General features: G+C 47.5%; 1 protein-coding gene across 2 annotated transcripts in view; it reads right to left on the reverse strand.

The window, feature by feature from the left end:
• DPP9 (dipeptidyl peptidase 9) overlaps positions 1-16770 on the reverse strand; it is a 49144-nt gene extending 32374 nt beyond the window's left edge. The window contains exons 1-5 of one of the 2 annotated variants that reach the window (XM_083594445.1): positions 16543-16770; positions 12282-12371; positions 9612-9686; positions 3833-4089; positions 1583-1695 (exon numbers count right to left, since the gene is read on the reverse strand). In XM_083594445.1, the coding sequence (XP_083450571.1) occupies positions 1583-1695; positions 3833-4089; positions 9612-9686; positions 12282-12337 (501 nt within the window). In that variant the 5' untranslated portion in view covers positions 12338-12371; positions 16543-16770. The remainder of the gene's footprint in view (positions 1-1582; positions 1696-3832; positions 4090-9611; positions 9687-12281; positions 12372-16542) is intronic. The other variant, XM_083594446.1, reaches the window with a different exon arrangement.
• Between the last annotated feature and the right edge of the window lie 4113 nt (positions 16771-20883).

Consider the following 20883-nt stretch of genomic DNA (forward strand, 5'->3'; position numbering starts at 1 on the left):
GCCACCAACCTACTGTGCAAATCTTATTTGTTTACTTAGGGGGATTTGTACCCCAAAAAAACCCAGCCTCCCAGAGCGGCTTCCGTATAATCAGTTGGAACAAGACAGTCCCTGCTTGTAGGCTTAGAATCTAAAAATGCACAACACACATGGAAGTGCTGGTTTTGACCTAAAAAGCCTTAAAATGGCTCAGGACCGCAATACCTCAAGGACTGCCTCTTTCCATATGAACCTACCAAGACCCTGAGATCACCTTTTGAGGCCCTCCGTCGTGTGCCTCCTCCTCAAGAGGTGCGGAGGGTGGCAACACAAGAACAGGGCCTTCTCTGCAGTGGCTCCCCTTCTGTGGAATGCTCTCCCCAGGGAAGTTTGCCTGGTGCCTTCATTATACAACCTTTACGTGCCAGGCAAAAGTGTTCCTTTTTAACCAGGCTTTTGGTTGATCTGATTTACGTCCTATGCTCTTTTAAAATGTGATGGGGGAGGGAGCTACTGGGTCGTTGTTTTCATTTTTATTATGTGTTTTGTGTTTTTATATCTTGATTTTATTCTGTGAACCACCCTGAGACCCAGGGTACAGGGCGGTGTATACTGCAATGCGCTCTACGTGGGACTACCTTTGAAGGTGACCCAGAAACTGCAACTAATCCAGAATGCGGAAACTAGACTGGGGACTGGGAGCAGCCGCCGAGACCACATAACACCGGTCCTAAAAGACCTGCATTGGCTCCCAGTACGTTTCCGAGCACAATTCAAAGTGTTGGTGCTGACCTTGAAAGCCCTCAACGGCCTCGGACCTGTATACCTGAAGGAGCGTCTCCACCCCCACTGTTCAGCGCAGACACTGAGGTCCAGCTCCGAGGGCCTTCTGGCGGTTCTCTCATTGCGCGAAGTGAGGTTACAGGGAACCAGACAGAGGGCCTTCTCGGTAGTGGCGCCCGCCCTGTGGAACACCCTCCCTTCAGATGTGAAGGAAATAAGGAGCTATCTTATCTTTATAAGACATCTGAAGGGAGCCCTGTTTAGGGAAGTTTTTAATATTTAATTCTGTATTGTTTTTAACACTTGATTGGAAGCCACCCAGAGTGGCTGGGGAAACTCAGCCAGATGGGTGGGGTATAAATTATTATTATTATTATTATTAAATACATAAATAAGAGAAAAGGGACGGTGGGGGGAGGGAATCAAACTCAGGCACTGGTTTTTAAAACAGCTGTTCTTATGATCAGCTTGATACTTTTAGGGACAGGAGGTGCCTGGGGGGAGCTGGTCTTTCAACAAAGCTGATGGAGCGAGTCTTCTGCTTCCCATCTTTCTCACTCAGGCAGCCTGATGTAATAGGAGCTGAGGCCTGATGGAGCTGCCCCAATAGAGTGGGTGGAGCGAGAATCTTGGGCAGTGCCAGCTTCTGCTGTGGGAGAGGGAGTCAGCCTCCATCACGGAAAAAGATTCCCTGCCTCCGATTTATTCTAGATGTGGAATCAGAATTATTATTTTTTGTTCTGGTTTTTCCCCCAGAACAGTTCCCGAGTCCGCCGAGCGCAGTGAAGCCACAGCCCACCCTCCACCGTGCGTGCCTCACCTGGAAGTGGTCCAGCATCTGCTTCCACGACAACAGGAGCAAGGCTTCCTTCCGTACCTTTTTAGGAATCTCAGAGTAGAGGAGGGAGTTCTCCCTGCTTCCGTATGGCATTCCTGTTGAAATGGGAACCAATTCAAGCACGTGCTTTTACAGTACAGTCATACCTCGGGTTACATGCGCTTCAGGTTGTGCACTTTCGGGTTGCACACCGCACCGAACCTGGAAGTACTGGAACGGGTAACTTCCAGGTTTCGGCGCTCGCGCAGAACCACTAAATCACGCTTTGCACATGCACAGAAGCGCCAAATCACGACCCGCACGTGTGCAGACGCAGCGGTGCGGGTTGCGAATGTGCCTCCCACATGGATCACGTTTGCAAACCGAGCATCCACTATATAGCGCCACAAGTTCTCTAGAATTCTCTCCTCGTAGAAGTGAAGCGAAAACCCCATAATTGCCATTCAACGCCTCTCCACCTCCTCAAATTAGTCTACGCACAACTCCCGCTGTCCGAACACAATACATTCTCAGGAAATCAATTGTTAGGTGAACGTTCGCATAACAAGCCGACGCTTTCCATTGATTCCCATGGGGAATTTTCTAACGCACAAACACGTGATCCCAAAATAACAGGTAAACCCAGGGAAATCCTCTGAATCCTTGCAAAAGGCAAACAATGAAGGGAAAATGCGATCTCTCCCTGTGCCTCTCTCCCACCACGGTTTCTAGCAAAATGACTGCCGCAGACCAGCAAAAGACAAGGAAGACCACTTATTTGTTTACAGTACAACAGACAGGTTTGAATATCTGAATCTGCAGTGTGCATAGCGAGGTTTGGGTACTAACTCATTGTGTTTGGATAAGTGAATTTTCATATAATGAGAATTTGGATAGCAGGACATGAGTGTTTCTTGCTGGCCTTTTGGTTTTAATACTGTTTTTCAATCTGCCTTATGCTTTTACGTTCTTATTTCTTAATTTCTTTCTTTTAATGCTTTATTAGTTTTTAAAACAAAACAAACACAAAACAAAGCACTACGCAACAATCAGCGAATGGCAAAACAAAACTAACACTCCATACACACAAAAAAGAAAAGATTGAGTTCATCCGTCACTAATTCTAACATGACTTCCGATCCCCGCACCCACTGCAGAAACCAATCCAGACTTGCCAAAGAATTTATGTTGTTGCAATGTTCTTTTAAATATTCTCTGTAAATATTCCACTCCCTATTAAATATTTGATCTGTATGGTGTCATAATCTTGCTGTTAAAGATTGCTAGTTCTGCATATTCTAACATTTTACTTTGCCAATCTAATTTCGAGGGTGTAGAATCTCCTTTCCATACCATAGCAATTAAAATTCTTGCTCTTGCAGGAGTATTTCTGAATTTCTTTCAAAATGCTGGTTTATTGTTTAGCTGTCCTGCACAGTACGATCGCATCTTAGGCGGGAGTCTGGTTCCAAGGCTTCCACACATAAATGAAAATTGCCTATTTCCAAACCATTAGATCGGGGTCAGCAAACTTTTACAGCAGGGGGCTGGTCCACTGTCCCTCAGACCTTGGGGGGGGGACCTATATTTTGGGGGGGGGGAAATGAACAAATGCCTATGACCCACAAATAACCCATAAATGCATTTTAAATAAAAGCACACATTCTACTCATGTAAAAACCCCAGGCAAGCCCCACAAATAACCCAGAGATGCATTTTAAATAAAATGACACATTTTACTCATGTAAAAACATGCTGATTCCCGGACCGTCCGCGGGCCGGATTTAGAAGGTGATTGGGCCGGATCCAGCCCCCAGGCTGTAGCTTGCCTACCCATGCCTTATTTCCACCCTCTAGCAAGAGAGTTAGGGAGAGGGAGGGAGAAAGAGAGAATACACAGAACTCCTAGAACCCACATACTTCAGGTAGAGTTGGGTTTTGTTTTGCTTTGAAGATTGTAAGCTGCTCCTTGGAAGAAGCCCCTCAGAAAGGAACGATGCACATTTTAAAATAAATATAAAGTAAATAGATACAGGCGGCCCTCCATTTACACACGTTCAACATGTGCATGCGCATACACACATCACACTGAACCCAGAAGTAACCTGGAAACATCGTAAAGGCGTAACTGAAACATCACTAAAAGGGTTGGGGCAGAACAGGGTGTTTTTTCAATGGTTTCCAATCATACGCAATTCCGCTGAGCCACAAGGTGCCTCCGACTCTTTGGTTCCCAGCCCAATCCAATCTTACCCAGGTAATACAGCCGATGGGAGTGAGGGCTTGACTCTTCCGTCTTCCGCACGAACTGGAAGTCATGCGGAGCCTTGTTCACAATCATCCCTGTGTACTTCCGGCTGTTGTGGATGATGTCACGCAGCCCCTCCCACGAATGCTTCTCCACCTGGAAGTGGGAAGCGGGCGTGTCCTCCATCTCCACGGCGTCTGAGCTGTCGGACAGAGCGTCCACCGCTGTCATCTTCAGCCTTCCTCCTGAATTGGTTAGGCAGCTGAGGGGGGGGGATTGGTGGATTGGGGAAAAGGATAGAGAAAGGGAGAAAGAAAGGGGAGGAGGGCGCATCAATTCCATCCAGAGTCAGGGTTCATTCATACAGTTTATCTCAGGCTTCCTCAACCTCAGCCCTCCAGATGTTTTGGGACTACAATTCCCAGCATCCCTGACCACTGGTCCTGCTAGCTAGGGATCATGGGAGCTGTAGGCCAAAAACATCTGGATGGCCAAGGTTGAGGAAGCCTGGTTTATCTGATAGTAAAGGTTCTCCTGAACTGTTATCAGTCCAGTCTGAGACCGCACAGCTAAAGAACACCACGCTCAGATAAATGCTGGGGATGCAAAGAGGCGGAAGAACATACTTTCATATGTGGTGGACTTGTAAACTGGTAAAAGGGTATTGGGAAATGATCCGTAATGAACTGGAAAAAAATGTTTAAAAGTACTCCCCGCCCCCCAAACCAGAGTCCTTTCTGTTGTAGATAATTTAGACTGAAATCCCCAGGTGTCAAAAAAGCTTATTTATGTATGCTACTACTGCGGCCCGGGTTTTGTTAGCCCCCCCAATGGAAAACGAGTGAGGTCCAAAATAAAGAAGAATTGCAACTTAAGTTGACAGAATATGCGCAACTTGAAGATTTAACTTATAGAACAAGAGAACAAGAAGAACATACGTTTAGAGAAGATTGGGAAACATTCATTGAATATATGGGAAATAACTGTATAAGACTGAAAATGCTGGCAATAGTAAGAAAAAAATCAACAGTATAGTAATAATAATAATAATAATAATAATAATAATAATAATAATAATAAATAATTTATTTATTTATACCCCGCCCATCTGGCTGAGTTTTCCCAGCCACTCTGGGCAGCTTCCAAAAGAATATTAAAATACAATAGTTAACAGCTTCCCTAAACAGGAATGCCTTCAGATGTCTTCCAAATTATATAAAGTATAAATTAAGATGGTTGAAATAATGGAATTTTGACCAAACTGCAGGAGGCAGTGGAAGACAGGAGTGCCTGGCGTGCTCTGGTCCAGGGGGTCACCAAGAGGCAGACATGACTGAACGACTAAACAACAATAATGAAATACTCAATGGTATTGTTTTTGTAAAATATGCAGGGATCAAAGGTAAAGGTAAAGGACCCCTGACAGTTAAGTCCAGTCGCGAACATCTCTGGGATTGCGGTGCTCATCTCGCTTTACTGGCCGAGGGAGCCGATGTTTGTCCACAGACAGTTCTTCCGGGTCATGTGGTTTTGCTTCTGGCAAAACCAGAGCTGTACACAGAAACGCTGTTTACCTTCCCGCCGTAGCAGTACCTATTCATCTACTTGCACTTTGGCGTGCTTTCGAACTGCTAGGTTGGCAGGAGCAGGGACCGAGCAACAGGAGCTCACCCCGTTGCGGGGATTCGAACCGCCGACCTTCTAATCAGCAAGCCCAAGGCTCAGTGGTTTAGACCACAGCGCCAACCGCAGGGATTAATGATATGTAAAATGAACCATGGAAAGAGAAGGGAAGCCATCGATATCTTAGGATGTAGAAATGACTATTTTAAACCAGGGGTGTCAAACTCAAATTCATCGGGGGCCGCATCAGCAGTTTGGTCACCCTCAAAGGGCCAGTTGTATCTGTAGGACTTTATCAAAGTTATTTTTCCTTAGGCACTGGTATGTTATGTCTTGAACCTATACACTATTTAATATACCTATTCCAGTACGATTTTAAATAAGAATAGAAGAAGAAATAATAATGATTTTTTAAAAAGATGACGAGATGGGCTTCCAGGCAGACTGGAGCTCCAACGGGGAGGAGACAGGAGCCTGTCCCAACAGAGCAGAGCAGAAGCAAATCTTGCCTCCTCCCGCACTCAGGAGTCGGAGGATACGGAGCTGCAGTTTGGACAGCAGCAGTTTCTTCCTTGCAAGGGAGCCCCAGCGGCACTGCGGGCGCGGGTGGCCAGGATGTCCTGCTGGGGCCCCGAGCTGCTGCAGTTGCTCCCGGGGAGGGGGCTATCCGCCAAGTCCTCCGGCCCGGAGAAAGCCGGTGTGTTTCGTAGCCAGGCTCCCGCAGCCAAGTTGCTGGCAGGCTCACACTTTGCTCCAGCCGCCCAGATGCCGGCGCGGTCCTCTTCGGGGTGGCAGGCGCCCCTGCTTTGCGGTGTGGCACACCGCCCGCCCGCCCGGCTCCCTCCACCCCACTCTGCGCAGCTGAACCGGCAGCAGCTTCGCCTCTCCCAGCCCAGCCAGGGCGCGCCGCCTGCGGCTGGACCTGAGCCGGGTCCCCGCTCTCCATTCGCCTCCGCCGTTCCCTTCCCCGCCTGCCGGCCCTGCTACTTACCCACCAGGGCGACCCCCAGCCAGCCCCTGGCCCCGCTGCCCGTGCCCCCGGCCATCTCCTCGCCAGCTGCAGCGCCGCAGTGGCCTCTTCTTGCGGCCCGAGCAAGTGAGCGAGCGGCGTCCCAAGCGTGGCTCTCGCTCCCTGCCCTCGCTGCCAGCCTCTGCGGCTCTCTCAGGCTCCAAAAGTTGCCGCGCGCGCGACCCGCCCCCTCGAGCAGCTGCGCCTGGGAGGCTCCGAGGGGCGGAGGCAGCCGGCTCCGAGCTCGGCTTCGCGGGACCGCCTCCTCCGCAGCGAGCCCCGGACTGGACCGAGCGAGCAGAAAGCCTCTTTGCCCAGCCCGCGAGGCAGGTGAAAGTTGCGGGACCGGCCGGTAGGCAGCGCCGACGGGGCGCGTGGGTTGGAGCCCTGTCTGCAAGCAGGCAGGGAAGGCTGTTCGTGTGGGTCACTTTTTAGAAAGGCAGAGAGCCTCCGCCGGAGTGCGGACCCTAAAATCTGGGTCGGGACCAGTAAAAAGGACGAGAAGCTCGCTTCCTCGCCCTTGATGCCACGGGCCACATGACGAGGTCTGGCGGGCCAGATTCGGCCCGCGGGCCTTGTGTTTGACACCCGTGTTTTAAAGTGTAAAGCAGAAAATTTAATTATATATATGACTCCCTCCTTCCTATCAGAAAAAAATAATTATACAAACTCCAAAAAGTACTGCCTGTGCTGGTTTGTCTTTCCTCCTCTCCACCAACCCCATTGTCTTTTGGACTGTAAGCCTGTGGGGCAGGTAACTCATATTACTGATTGTTGCAAACCGACCTGAGAACCGTAATTTTGGCTTTTAGCTGCTTGCAAGCATGGTTATAAGCATGGTCCGTAAAACAAATGCTCCCCCCACGTCTTCAAAATAGCTCCCCGCATTAAAAAAAAACCTAGCACATCAGACAGAAGGGCTCAAGCTTAGCCTTCTCAAAGATATTCTGCTTTGCTGGGTTCAGGGAGGCCTTTTGAAAGGGGAAGGTTAAATATCAAATACTCTACCTGCTGCCCAAAACAACACAGGACAGAAGACTGGGGCCACATCCACACCATACATTTAATGCAGATGGCTTACCCCTCAAAAGAATCCTGGGAACTGTAGTTTACCCCCCCCACAGCTGCCAGTCCCAGCACCCTGAACAAACTACAGTGGTACCTCGGGTTACATATGCTTCAGGTTACAGACGCTTCAGGTTACAGACTCTGCTAACCCAAAAATAGTGCTTCAGGTTAAGAACTTTGCTTCAGGATGAGAACAGAAATCAAGCTCTTCCGGCGCAGTGGCAGCAGGAGGCCCCATTAGCTAAAGTGGTGCTTCAGGTTAAGAAGAGTTTCAGGTTAAGTATGGACCTCCGGAACGAATTACTGTATTTTTTGCTCTATAACTCACCTTTTCCCTCCTAAAAAGGGGAAGTGTGTGTGCGTCTTATGGAGCGAATGCAGGCTGCGCAGCTATCCCAGAAGCCAGAACAGCAAGAGGGATTGCTGCTTTCACTGCACTGAGATTCAGAATAATTTTTTTTCTTGTTTTCCTCCTCCAAAAACTAGGTGCGTCTTATGGTCTTATGGAGCGAAAAATACGGTAAGTACTTAACCCAAGGTACCACTGTACAGTTTGCAGAATTGGGGGGGGGGGAGACCATCTGCTTTAAATGTGGATGGCATGGATGTGGCCTAGTTCACAGGAAGCTGCTCTACTCAACTGGCTCAGCCACTCTCCGGGGTTTCAGAACAGGGGACCTAAACAGCCTTGCCTGGAGACGGACTTCTTACACTTTTCCCACTTGGTTATCATGCTTTCTCTCTCCAAAACAAAGAGAGAGCAGTATTCCAGTCCTCATAGTTCTTGTTTAGACAGGATCATAGACGGCTGCCTCATACAGAGGCCACATTCGCGCCACACTTAAAGGACTACGATTCCACTTTAAACAGTCACGGCTCCCTCCCACACCAAAAAACACAGTGGTACCTCGGGTTAAGTACTTAATTCGTTCCGGAGGTCCGTACTTAACCTGAAACTGTTCTTAACCTGAAGCACCACTTTAGCTAATGGGGCCTCCTGCTGCTGCCGTGCCGCCGGAGCCCGATTTCTGTTCTTATCCTGAAGCAAAGTTCTTAACCTGAAGCACTATTTCTGGGTTAGCGGAGTCTGTACCCTGAGGTACCACTGTACATGGGAAATGTAGTTTTAGCAACCCCTTCCTATCCCCCTCACAGAGCTACAATTCCCAGAGCTCCCTGTGAAGAGGAACCGGGGCCTCCTAACAACTATCAGTGCCCTTAATAAACTACAGCTCCCAGAATATTTTTTTTTTGGGGGGGGGAGAAGCTACAACCTGCTACCGCAGCACTGTAAATGTGTGGGTGCGAATGTGGCTAGAGTCAAGGCCACTGTAATTCGCTCTACGCGGGGCTGCCCTTGAAGCTGTCCCAGAAACTCTAGCGGGTGCAGAATGCTGCAGCGAGGGTCCTCAGGGGGTCTCTGCCATGGGAGCATATTCACCCAGTGCTTTACCAGTTGCACTGGCTCCCGGTGGAGTACAGGGTCAGGTTCAAGGTGCTGGTTTTGACCTTTAAAGCCCTTCACGGCCTAGGACCCTCGTACCTACGGGACCGCCTCTCCCGGTCTGCCCCACGGAGAACCTCAAGGTCCATAAATAGCAACACCCTAGAGGTCCAGGGCCCTAAAGAAGTTAGATTAGCCTCAACCAAAGCCAGGGCCTTTTCAACACTGGCTCTGGCCTGGTGGAACGCTCTATCTCATGAGACCAGGGCCCTGCGGGATCTGATTTCTTTCCGCAGGGCCTGTAAGACAGAGTTGTTCCACCTGGCCTTTGGCTCAGAATCAGTTTGATTCCCTCCCCCTTTCTTTTTCCTTTCTCCTCCTATGAAGAGATTGCTCCCTAATTGTTTTAATGTTGTATCTTAATCTTTTAAATTGTATTTTAATCAACTTGTTTTTATTATTGGTTGTTAGCCGCCCTGAGCCCGGTCTTGGCTGGGGAGGGCGGAGTATAAATAAAAAATTATTATTATTATTAATTATAATTATTAAGGCCTCAGTCTAGCTATCTCTGTTGTTTCTGCACTGAGGGCGGCAGCATCCCTACAGGGGTTAAAAAACAAGCATGGTTCCCCAATCCTACCTGGAGACGGCGGGGTTTGCACCCGGGACCTTCTGCATGCAAAGCAGATGCTCTGCTACTGAGCAACAGCTCCCCCTGTAGGAAAGGAAGGGAAACTTCTCCTGAAAACGCATGATGGTCCCAGCATCTTTCGCAACACTGTGGGGCAGCTATAAAAACACTTCATTTGGATTGCCCCGTATGAGCACTGATAAGGCTAGAGACCTGCCCAACCCCCAAGCCCAGCTCCTGTGTGATCCTAAGGTAAAGGTAAAGGGACCCCTGACCATTAGGTCCAGTCACGGACGACTCTGGGGTTGCAGCGCTCATCTCGCTTCATTGGCCGAGGGAGCCGGCGTACAGCTTCCGGGTCATGTGGCCAGCATGACCAAGCCGCTTCTGGCGAACCAGAGCAGCACACGGAAACGCCGTTTACCTTCCCGCCGGAGTGGTACCTATTTATCTACTTGCACTCTGACGTGCTTTTGAACTGCTAGATGGGCAGGAGCTGCGACCGAGCAATGGGAGCTCACCCCGTCGCGGGGATTCGAACCGCCAACCTTCTGATTGGCAAGTCCCGCGTCCCTTGTGTGATCCTAAGACTCAATTATTTATGTACACAAAATACATTATAGGCAACTCCCCATTTACAGGCGCTCAAGGCACACATGACTGCACACGTGCGCATTGCCGCAAACCCGGAAGCAGCATGTAAAAGCCCTAAAAGAGCGTGAAAACTGCAAAACAGTGCCTAGCAATCCCACAAGCCATTCCTTTGCAAGTACAATCCCAGGAGTCCTTGCACTGAACTTTTGAGGACTGCGGAGAGTTGGGAGTTGCAAGCTTTTTCCAATGGTGTTCCCAATACCATATTTACTCAAGTCACCGTATCTGACTTTTCAGAACCTTGAAACCAAAAAAGTATTTCCTGGCAAATGCAAATGTGCCATTAAATCTAATGCGCACCTTAGTTTTCGCAATGTAATTTGGCCAAAAAGGTGAGCATTAGATTTGAGTAAATGCGGTATAAGAGATTTTTAGAGGTGCCATGCTTTGGAAAGTAGCCCCTCACGAAGAAGAAAAAGAAGAAGAATTTGGATTTGACATCCCGCTTTATCACTAAAATAAGGAGTCTCAAAGTGGCTAACAATCTCCTTTCCCTTCCTCCCCCACAAGAAACACTCTGTGAGGTGAGTGGGGCTGAGAGACTTCAGAGAAGTGTGACTGGCCCAAGGTCACCCAGCAGCTGCATGTGGAGGAGCGGGGAAGCGAACCCAGTTCACCAGATTACAAGTCCACTGCTCTTAACCACTACACCACACTGGCTCTCTGCACCACACTGTAAATGTGGAGTAGCCTGTATAGATTTCAGAATCAGACTTGTCTGTATGGCGGCAGAGTGTAAGGAACCACACTCCAAGTGGTACGCTAGGGTAATTTTAATAGAGGGAGGGGGAAACTAGACTATTTGTCTCTGGCCACATCCGAATTGTACATTTGAAGCGCTAATGTACCCCTTCAAACACCCATAGCTCCCCACAAAGAATCCTGGGAACTATGGTCTGTTAAGGGTGCTGAAAGTGGCTAGGAGACCCTATATCCCCCACCACAGCTAAAATTCCCAGAGTTTCCCTGTGAAGAGGGATTGACTTTTAAACCACTCTGGGAATTGTAGTTACGAGAGGAGTAGGGGTCAATGGGCCACATAAAGTGAGGCTGCAGGTGAGTTTCCCACCTTTATCATACAACAATACACCAATGTTTGAGACCACCAGCCAAAATATAGGGGTGGGAAGAACACAGATCTGGATCTGCTGGTGGAATGCGAGGTGATCTCTGGTATTTAGCAAGAATTTTTGACTCGCAGTTATTTAATAACAGCAATTAGCACGGATAAGATATTTCAGGTCACCCAAGCCATATACCATATTTTTCGCTCTATAAGACGCACCAGACTACAAGACGCACCTAGTTTTTGGAGGAGGAAAACAAGAAAAAAAATATTCTGAATCTCAGAAGCCAGAACAGCAAGAGGGATCGCTGCGCAGTGAAAAGCAGCAATCCCTCTTGCTGTTCTGGCTTCTGAGATAGCTGTGCAGCCTGCATTCGCTCCATAAGACGCACAGACATTTCCCCTTACTTTTTAGGAGGGAAAAGGTGAGTCTTTTAGAGCAAAAAAATACGGTAATTTTCCTACCTCCCTGTACAAACCTACCCAGGCGTGAAAATCCTCAGGTGAGCACCTTGTCTCAGTATCACCAACATCAGAGGTGTGGTTGGTGGTGATAGGGAAGTTTTTTCTGTATCTGCTCCCATATTGTGGAATTCCCTTACAGAAGAAGTTAGACTGGTTCCCTCCGCTAGGAAGGCAGGTTAGGACCTTCTTGTTCAGACAGGCCTTTGGAAACTAAGGGGCAGACGATGCTGACCACTGGGGCTGCTGTCTGGGCAAACTGTATTTTAATTTCTGGCTCTAAATGTGTCACAACAGGGAAGTGGAAACCTGTCGCACTCAATATGATCCTGAGACTGCAACTCTCAGGAAGTTCAGCCAGCACAGCTAACAGAAAGGGATAGTCGGAATCTGATAGGAGTTGCCATTCAGAAAACAAACCCCTTGTTTTTAACCTCCTGAGTCCCCAACACTTCCTGCTCCTCCAAAAGCTACTCGAGTCAACTTCAGAAAGTTACCTTCTCCAACTTCCTGCACTTTCGTTTTCCAGCCGAGCCCTCTTGACTTTCTGCATCAACTGCTAAGCGAGCCTTGCACGAAGTAAGAAACTAGAGGGCGGAAAGAAAGAAACAGAGGGCATGTGATCATTTTGAAGTAAACTGGCAGAGATACACACATGTTTTAGGAGTGAAGCATAGAGAGACCTTTTGCCAAACCACAAAACCCCCCAGCTGCAATGTTGCAGTCTTTGAAACTGCATCTTTGCACTGCTTTTAGAGCTCGTGACTTTTCCCCGAGAATCCTGGGAACGGTAGGCTGTTAAAAGTTGTGGGAATTATAGCTCTGGGAAGTGGGAACTACATTTCCCAGGATTCTTTGGGGAAAGTCATGTGCTTTGGATGTAAAGCTAAAGGGACCCCTGACCATTAGGCCCAGTCATGGCCGACTCTGGGGTTGTGGCGCTCATCTCGCTTTACTGGCCGAGGGAGTCGGCATACAGCTTCCGGGTCATGTGGCCAGCATGACTAAGCCGCTTCTGACGAACCAGAGCAGCGCACGGAAACGCCGTTTACCTTCCCACCAGAGCGATATCTACTTGCTATTTATCTACTTGCACTTTGACGTGCTTTTGAACTGCTAAGTTGGCAGGAGCAGGGACCGAGCAACGGGAGCTCACCCCGTCGCGGGGATTCGAACCGCCAACCTTCTGATCAGCAAGTCCTAGGCTCTGTGGTTTAACCCACAGCACCAACCGCGTCCCTTACTTTGGATGTCCCACTTTCACTTTTACGGAGGGAATCTAAAGACCCCCTTAGGATCCTCAGCACAGAAGAAGAATAAAGGGTACCACCAGTTGTCTGGCCTCTTCTGTATCACTTGTGCAATGAGTCGTACAATGGCACGGCGCCAGAGACATCGCCAGGAACATCGGGTGAAAGCGGCCTTATAGTCAGCCCATCCATCAATTTAGATCTCTGACTGCAGCTTCAGACAAAGCTCTTCCTAGACCAGGCTTCCTCAACCACGGCCCTCCAGATGTTTTGAGACTACAATTCCCAGCATCCCTGACCACTGGTCCTGCTAGCTAGGGATCATGGGAGTTGTGGCCAAAAACATCTGTAGGGACGAGTCTGAGGAAGACTGTCCTAGACCTACCTGGAGAAACTGGGGGGGGTCATACTTGGACCTTCTGCATTCAAAGTGAGGGACATTCATTTCCCCAAATTCTCCCCTTTTAATATTCAGCCTTTAATAAGGATATGGGGAAACTTGAAAAAGGGAGAAAGAATGAAGGTTGCAGCAATGTCAGGAATGGGGCTGACATTCAAAATAGAATTCTGTGGAAAGCCTCAAGTCCACAGCCGTGAATGAAAGTATTTAATATCCACATTCCACCCCCAAAGAGGAACCAGAGTTTAATCCCAGTTTCCAAGAGGAGTCTTAGAATTATTTGGACGAAATCAAAGCTTACAAGCCTTTACTCCTGGGACCCCTTCTAAATCGCTATGTTTATTAAAACATTATATTCTTATTACAAAATAAAGCACCTACAACGTATAAAAGACATATTAACATATGGACTGTGATTTTTTTTGAGCCCTTGCTCAATCAGTCATCGCCAATGATCCTAATACAATACAATAATATTATAGCAATACTTGTATCCTTAGTTATCTTAGTGGCAAAAACACAGCCCCATCTCCCTTGTTTCATTATTGCTGCTTACGGAGGGTCCATGTCTCAGGAAAAGAACTCTGAAGTCCCCCTTAACATATTTCATAGAAACAGGTAAGAACAGGGAACAGAGTTTTGCCATGAAAGGTGAAGCTTTTCAGCCCCTTCAGTTCCAGAAAACTAAAAACAAGAGGCCAGAAAAATCTTGGAGAAAGTGGTGCTTACATTTTTATTCCACCCTTCCTCCAAACCCCCGACTCCATCCTACATGGTTGTTCTCCCCACCTTTATCCTCAAAATAACCCTGTTAGGTAGGTTAGGCTGAGAAGCAGTAACTGGGCCAAGGTCAGAAGAATGTAACAAGGCATGTTGGAAGTTCCCTATGTGTCAGGTGCGTTTTGTGACTGGGGAAGGTCGGATCGCAACTATGTGGGTGCCCAGGCTGGCGACTGACATCTCCATCTGCTTGGCTCCTCCAGCTTTCTTAAGCAGATCAGCAGAAAAGCTTATTTATTGCATTTATCTCCCACCTTTTTCTCCAAGGAGTCCATGGTTCACACCCATCTCAGTTAATCCGCAAAACACCCCTGTGAGGTAGGTTAAGAGGCTGTGACTGACTCCAAGATCAGTCAGTGAGACTCCTGACGGAGTGGGGATCTGAACCCTGATCTCCAACACTCTAACCTACTACACCACACTAGCTTCCTGGAGTCCTCCTTCTAGGGGGCAGCACTATAAATTAAGCAGGTAAATAAATATGGGAAAGGCCAATTGTCACTTAGGGAAGGATCAGAAATATTTTACTTGATGCTTGGATTTGTTTTATTCTGGATTGTTTTATTTGGTGTTTTAAAGAAAAAAACTCAAAAGTGGTTTGCAACACATTAAGATACAAAACAGTACAGTGGACGCTGCGGGTGGCGAACGTGATCCGTGCGGGATGCACGTTCGCAACCCACAGCGTTCACAACCCGCGTTTGCGCCTGTGCGGGTTGCAATTTGGTGCTTCTGCGCATGCGCAAAGTGCGATTTAGCGCTTCTGCGCATGCATGACCGCCGAAACTCAGAAGTAACCCATTCCGATACTTCCGGGTTTCAGTGGTCCGTAACCCAAAAAAACGCAACCTGAAGCGGCTGTAACCCAAGGTATGATTGTATATAAATGAAATTAATAAAAAAAATAATTCCTCCCTCCATTGAGGGGAAGGAGTCTAGCCATTCTGCTGTGGCAACCGTAACCTAGGTTTAAGGTGCTTTTTGGCAATAAGCTTATATACCAGTTTCTAACACTGGTAACAAGAGCCTGGCTGCTGAATCCGGCCAAGGCAGGGCCCATCTAGTCCGCTCTCCTATTCTCACTGTGGCTGACCAGATGCCCTCACGGGAGCCCAGCAAGCAGTACCTAAGCACAACAGCAGCTCTCCCAGTTTGTGATTCCCAGCAGCCGATATACAGAGACAAACTGGCTCCAATGGAGGAGGCAGATTATCACCTGCAGATTAATTCTGGTGCAACTACACCAGATAGATGTGTAAGTTTTCTTATTATCATACCACCTTGTTTGATCTTAAGTATTTGGCAGTATTCTGATCCAGCCAGAATAGCCCACAGAATCTAATAATAATAATAATAATAATAATAATAATAATAATAATTTATTATTTGTACCCTCTGGGCGGCTTCCACAAAGACCAAAGATACACTAAGATGTCACACATTAAAAACTTCCCTGAACAGGGCTGCCTTCAGATGTCCTCCGAATGTCAGGTAGTTGTTTATCTCTTTGACATCTGGTGGGAGGGTGTTCCACAGGACGGGTGCCACCACCAAGAAGGCCCTCTGCCTGGTTCCCTGTAACTTGGCTTCTCGCAATGAGGGAACCACCAGAAGGCCCTCAGAGCTGGACCTCAGTGTCCGGGCAGAACGATGGGGGTGGAGACGCTCCTTCAGGTCTACTGGGCCTTTGAGGTCGTTTAGATGCCTTCAAGAACCCAGCCCCCTGAAACTCACCACACAAAACTACCCCCGCCCCGTGGAGGCAAACAGTCCAAAACATTTTCTTTATTCTATAGGGATGGGGGTCCCCCAAGTTCTGGGGCTGGGATGGGGCAGGCCTGAAGAAGCCCCCCTTCCCAAAGGGGCTCTGATGGGGAAGGCATGGGGGCCAGCGACCCCCTTTCTTCCTACCCCTCCAAGGAGGCAAGACCCAAACCCCCTCCCATGGATGATCCACAGCAAGGGCGTTCCCTCCATCCAGGAGCATGGACATTCAGCCTGGCACAGGGGAACCTTATTTGGGGTGTGGTCCGCAGAAGCCCCCCCCCACAAAGTAGGAGAGGGCGTGGCCAGCAGCCCCCTTCCGAGGGGGCGTGGCCAAAACCACCTGCCTGTTTTAACTCAGGCGCCAAGGCGTGGCCTAAGAGGGGTGGGGTCTCCAGGACCCTCTCCAGGGGGCGTGGCCACCGAGCTGAGGGCGTGGCCACGGGAAAGCCTATTCGGAGCGTGGTCGGGACCCCCCCCGCACCCCCTCCTGGGAAAGGGGCGTGGCCTCTTCCCTTCGGCCCCTCCCCTCCGTCCCTTCAGAGGCCCCGGCTGCTCACTCACTCCGTGGCTCCTCGGCCTCCCCCAGGCCGGGCTTCCTCCGCTGCGGGGTGAGGGGGGTAGGGGAGGGTTGGGTTCCGCGGAGGCTTCACTCCCGCTCCATTTCCTTTCCTGGAGACGCCGGAGCTCCGGGGGAGGGGGGGAGGGACACCGCCGGCCTCCGCGAGCCTCCCGCCGCGACCTTTCGCCCGGAAGCGGAAGCCCGCTCTTTCGCCGTCTCCCAACTCTCGCGATAGTTAAGCGGGGGACCCGAACGAGATAGCGAGAGCGGAGAAGGGGGCGGGGTCTCGAACTGACTTCTTTCCCCGCTGCTCTCGTCGTCGTCGTCCAAGGCTCGGTTATTCTCGCGAGAGTAAGCGAAAGAAGGGCGGGGCCTCTTGCGAACGCGGAAGGAACCATAGAGCATAAAACGGGAGGTTGCCTCTGACGGTTGGGAGGGACCACCTTGGGAAATTCTGGAGGGGTGGCGAGGAATGTTCGCGAGGAGAATTTTTTTATTAAAGGATTTGGATGACGGCGAACTGGGCGGAACCATTTGATAGGAGCACGGGGGGAGATTTTTTTGGGGGGTGAAAATATAAATAAAATCTTATAACTTTTGTAAAAGAAAATCCAACAACCCATGCCTATATTTTTCATTATATCTAATGTTTTTATTGGAATAATAATAATACATAACAAAATTTAATAAACGGTTGCAAAATAAAAAATCATTTAAATATGCACATATATTTCGGTATATACATGAAAGTGTTCATATATATTGTATAAATGGGCATAAATTTAAAATAAAGAGCACAAATTAAACGGTCTCTGACGTAATTGTTAAAAACGGTTTGGAAGGAACCATTAGCATTAAAAAGGGGAGGGAGTCGTTGCTATGGGAACGGGTAGTGACCACTTTTGGATAGTGGGGGGGGGTTGGATTTTCCACGTTCGGACGGAAACCGTTTTCTGAAACGGAGTGGTGGGAGGATCAATTCCATCGAGGGAGTAGGGGTCAGAGAAAGAGGGCGGCCTAACATTCTTTGCGGCAGTTTCACATACGTGGTTAGGAGGCATTTTTGAAACAATCGTTCTCTCCCCCATTTAAATTGTCGGATGGTACAGTCCAAGATCGGTGTTTCATAGGCTAAGAAAATGGAGACAGGCGCATCTGCAGCGTTGGTGGTATAGTGGTTAGCATAGCTGCCTTCCAAGCAGTTGACCCGGGTTCGATTCCCGGCCAACGCAGTATTTTCCCGCGCCCTTTTTTTCATTCTTATTTAACTTGCAATTATTTAAACAGTAACTTGCACTTATTTAAGCAGTTCCTTCACCAGTAAGACCGAAGGCTACAATTCTATAACTTAAACAAAGTTTCTCACTGACTTACCTGGAAATGTTTTATCATCCTTTACATGTGTGCATTCATTAATGTGTGCACTCCTAATTTATGGGGAAATTATATTCATACAGTATATATTATTATACATGTTCAAGAGGTGGGGATATTTTTTGAAAAGAAAGAAAGGAAATAAAAACCAGATTGCCATGCAATTAATTTTATTCAGTTTTGCAAAAGAAAAAAAAATGCAAACTATTAGCCTGAGTTTATTTGAGGTTTCCAAATAATATTGCTAAAAAACAGGTGTGCAAACTCAAAAAAAAGACACAAAAGGAAAGGTGGAGTGGGAGGGAAGAGGAAATAAGCTCCCTTAGGTTGCAGATTCCAAAGGAACAAGTTCATTTAATGACCAGCTGAGCTGCATCATGGTAGCTTCTGGAAAGAGGTGGCTGCCCTGCTTAAAGAATAAATACAAAAATAAAAATCCCAGAAATTAAATGCATTTAATTTTAATCAGCTAAGCTGGGGAACTCATGATTCTAAAGCAAAATATTAACAAAAACCCAGAAATTCAACAAATGCATTTAATTTTAATCAGCTGTGCTGGGGATCTCATAATTCTAAAGTGAAATATTAACAAAAACCCAGAAATTCGATAAATGCATTTGATTTTAATCAGCTACACTGGTAGGGTTATAATTATGAATTAAAATAAAAACTGGAAGGGGTTTTTCCAAGAAAAAGGCAATAATGTTTCCGCCCGGGATCGAACCGGGGACCTTTCGCGTGTGAGGCGAACGTGATAACCGCTACACTACGGAAACTGACATGGAAGGCTTCATCATGCTGCTTGATATTAAGTGAAGTGCTCCCACTTCCGCCCCAGCTAGTTATTGATGCTTTTTGAAATATTCTCATGCTCTGTGCTGAATGTTGCAGTTTTGCACCTGCGAGGCAAAGGCTCACCCTTTGCAATCAGGTGGGCCTGTGAAACACGCCCTGACTGCAATGCACTTTGCTAAAAAATAGGAAAAAATGGGAAGCCACTGTCGCCGTTAGAGGTCAGGAGAGACTCATCCTCTTATCAGAAGCAGCAAAACTTGGACAATTCGTTGTTTTTTTTAAAGATATTTATTGAAATTTTCAAAAAATAGAGAAAAAACAAAAAAGAATTAAAAAATTAAAAAAAAACACACATAGAATTTACATTCCTTACTTTCAATAACATATTTCCCTGACTTCCCCACACCTCCCCTTCTTGCATTCCAGATCAATTTTTACTTCAGCAAGTTCTTATCCCCTAATTTTACTTTATTATATTTAATTCATTTTAGTTAACCGATTTTAACATAAACCTCAGTCTTTATACGTCAGTACTTATTCTTAATATCTTTTTCTAAGGTCGACCCCAATTCCCTTTCACGAGTTCCCCATTTTTATATAAGTAGCAAAACAAAAAACAAAGAAACAAAGTATAATTGTACACCCTTTGGATTCCCAAAGCCCCACTCCCCGCCTTTTCCAGTTTCGAACCCCAACAAATGTCCATCAGTCTATCTGCTGTCAGCCTGGTGACCTCACGTCCGAGGCTCTTAATTCTCTCTCAATTCCTCTCTGCCGGTTTTTTTGATAGTCCTTTGTATTAAACACCAAATCTCGGAGAAGCTCTATCCCAATAAGGTCCATGTTTCTTCCAGCCGGACCTCCATATTTAAAAAAGTAGCCCAAATCTTGTTTCTTCCTTCTTTTAAGTCCAAATGTCCCAAAAGCTCCAGCTTAAAACTTGGACAATTCGAAGTTCCCCCGATTGAATGAAAGGCTGGTGAGAAAGGAATGCAACCCACAAGTTGCTTGGGATGGGGAAATCAGTCCCTGGTTTCAAGGGGAAAGTTGCCAGATTGCAACCTGGAAATTGCTGGGCAGCCACTGATTACTTTTTTTCAAACTTTATTCCAAAACCGAAAAAGAATTGCAAACTTTCAAATTCAAAATCCATATTCGTTTAGTTGTTGTTGTTGTTTAGTCGCTTAGTCGTGTCCGACTCTTCGTTACCCCCTGGACCAGATCACGCCGGGCCCTCCTGTCTTCCACTGCCTCCTGCAGTTTGGTCAAACTCATGCTGGTAGCTTCGAGAACACTGTCCCACCATCTCGTCCTCTGTCGTCCCCTTCTCCTTGTGCCCTCCATCCTTCCCAAAATCAGGGTCTTTTCCAGGGAGTCTTCTCTTCTCCTGAGGTGGCCAAAGTACTGGAGCCTCAGCTTCAGGATCTGTCCTTCCAGTGAGCACTCAGGGCTGATTTCCTTCAGAATGGAGAGGTTTGATCTTCTTGCAGTCCATGGGACTCTCAAGAGTCTCCTCCAGCACCAAAATTCAAAAGCATCAATTCTTTGGCGATCAGCCTTCTTTATGGTCCAGCTCTCACTTCCATACATCACTACTGGGAAAACCATAGCTTTTACTATACGGACCTTTGTCGGCAAGGTGATGTCTCTGCTTTTTAAGACGATGTCCAGGTTTGTCATTGCTTTTCTCCCAAGGAGCAGGCATCTTTTAATTTCGTGACTGCTGTCACCATCTGCAGTGATCATGGAGCCCAAGAAAGTAAAATCTCTCACTGCCTCCATTTCTTCCCCTTCTATTTGCCAGGAGGTGATGGGACCAGTGGCCATGATCTTCGTTTTTTTGATGTTGAGCTTCAGACCATACTTTGTGCTCTCCTCTTTCACCCTCATTAAAAGTTTCTTTAATTCCTCCTCACTTTTTGCCATCAAGGTTGTATCATCTGCATATCTGAGGTTGTTGATATTTCTTCCGGCAATCTTAATTCCGGCTTGGGATTCATCCAGCCCAGCCTTTCGCATGATGAATTCTGCATATAAGTTAAATAAGCAGGGAGACAATATACAGCCTTGCCGTACTCCTTTCCCAATTTTGAACCAGTCAGTTGTTGAAAAAAGAGCATGAAATCCACTCTCGACTCCGAGTATATTTCAAGCATGTTGGGACTGGATGTCGC

Source organism: Podarcis filfolensis (assembly GCF_964270895.1).
Source record: "Podarcis filfolensis genome assembly, chromosome: 18".
Classification (NCBI taxonomy): domain Eukaryota; kingdom Metazoa; phylum Chordata; class Lepidosauria; order Squamata; family Lacertidae; genus Podarcis; species Podarcis filfolensis.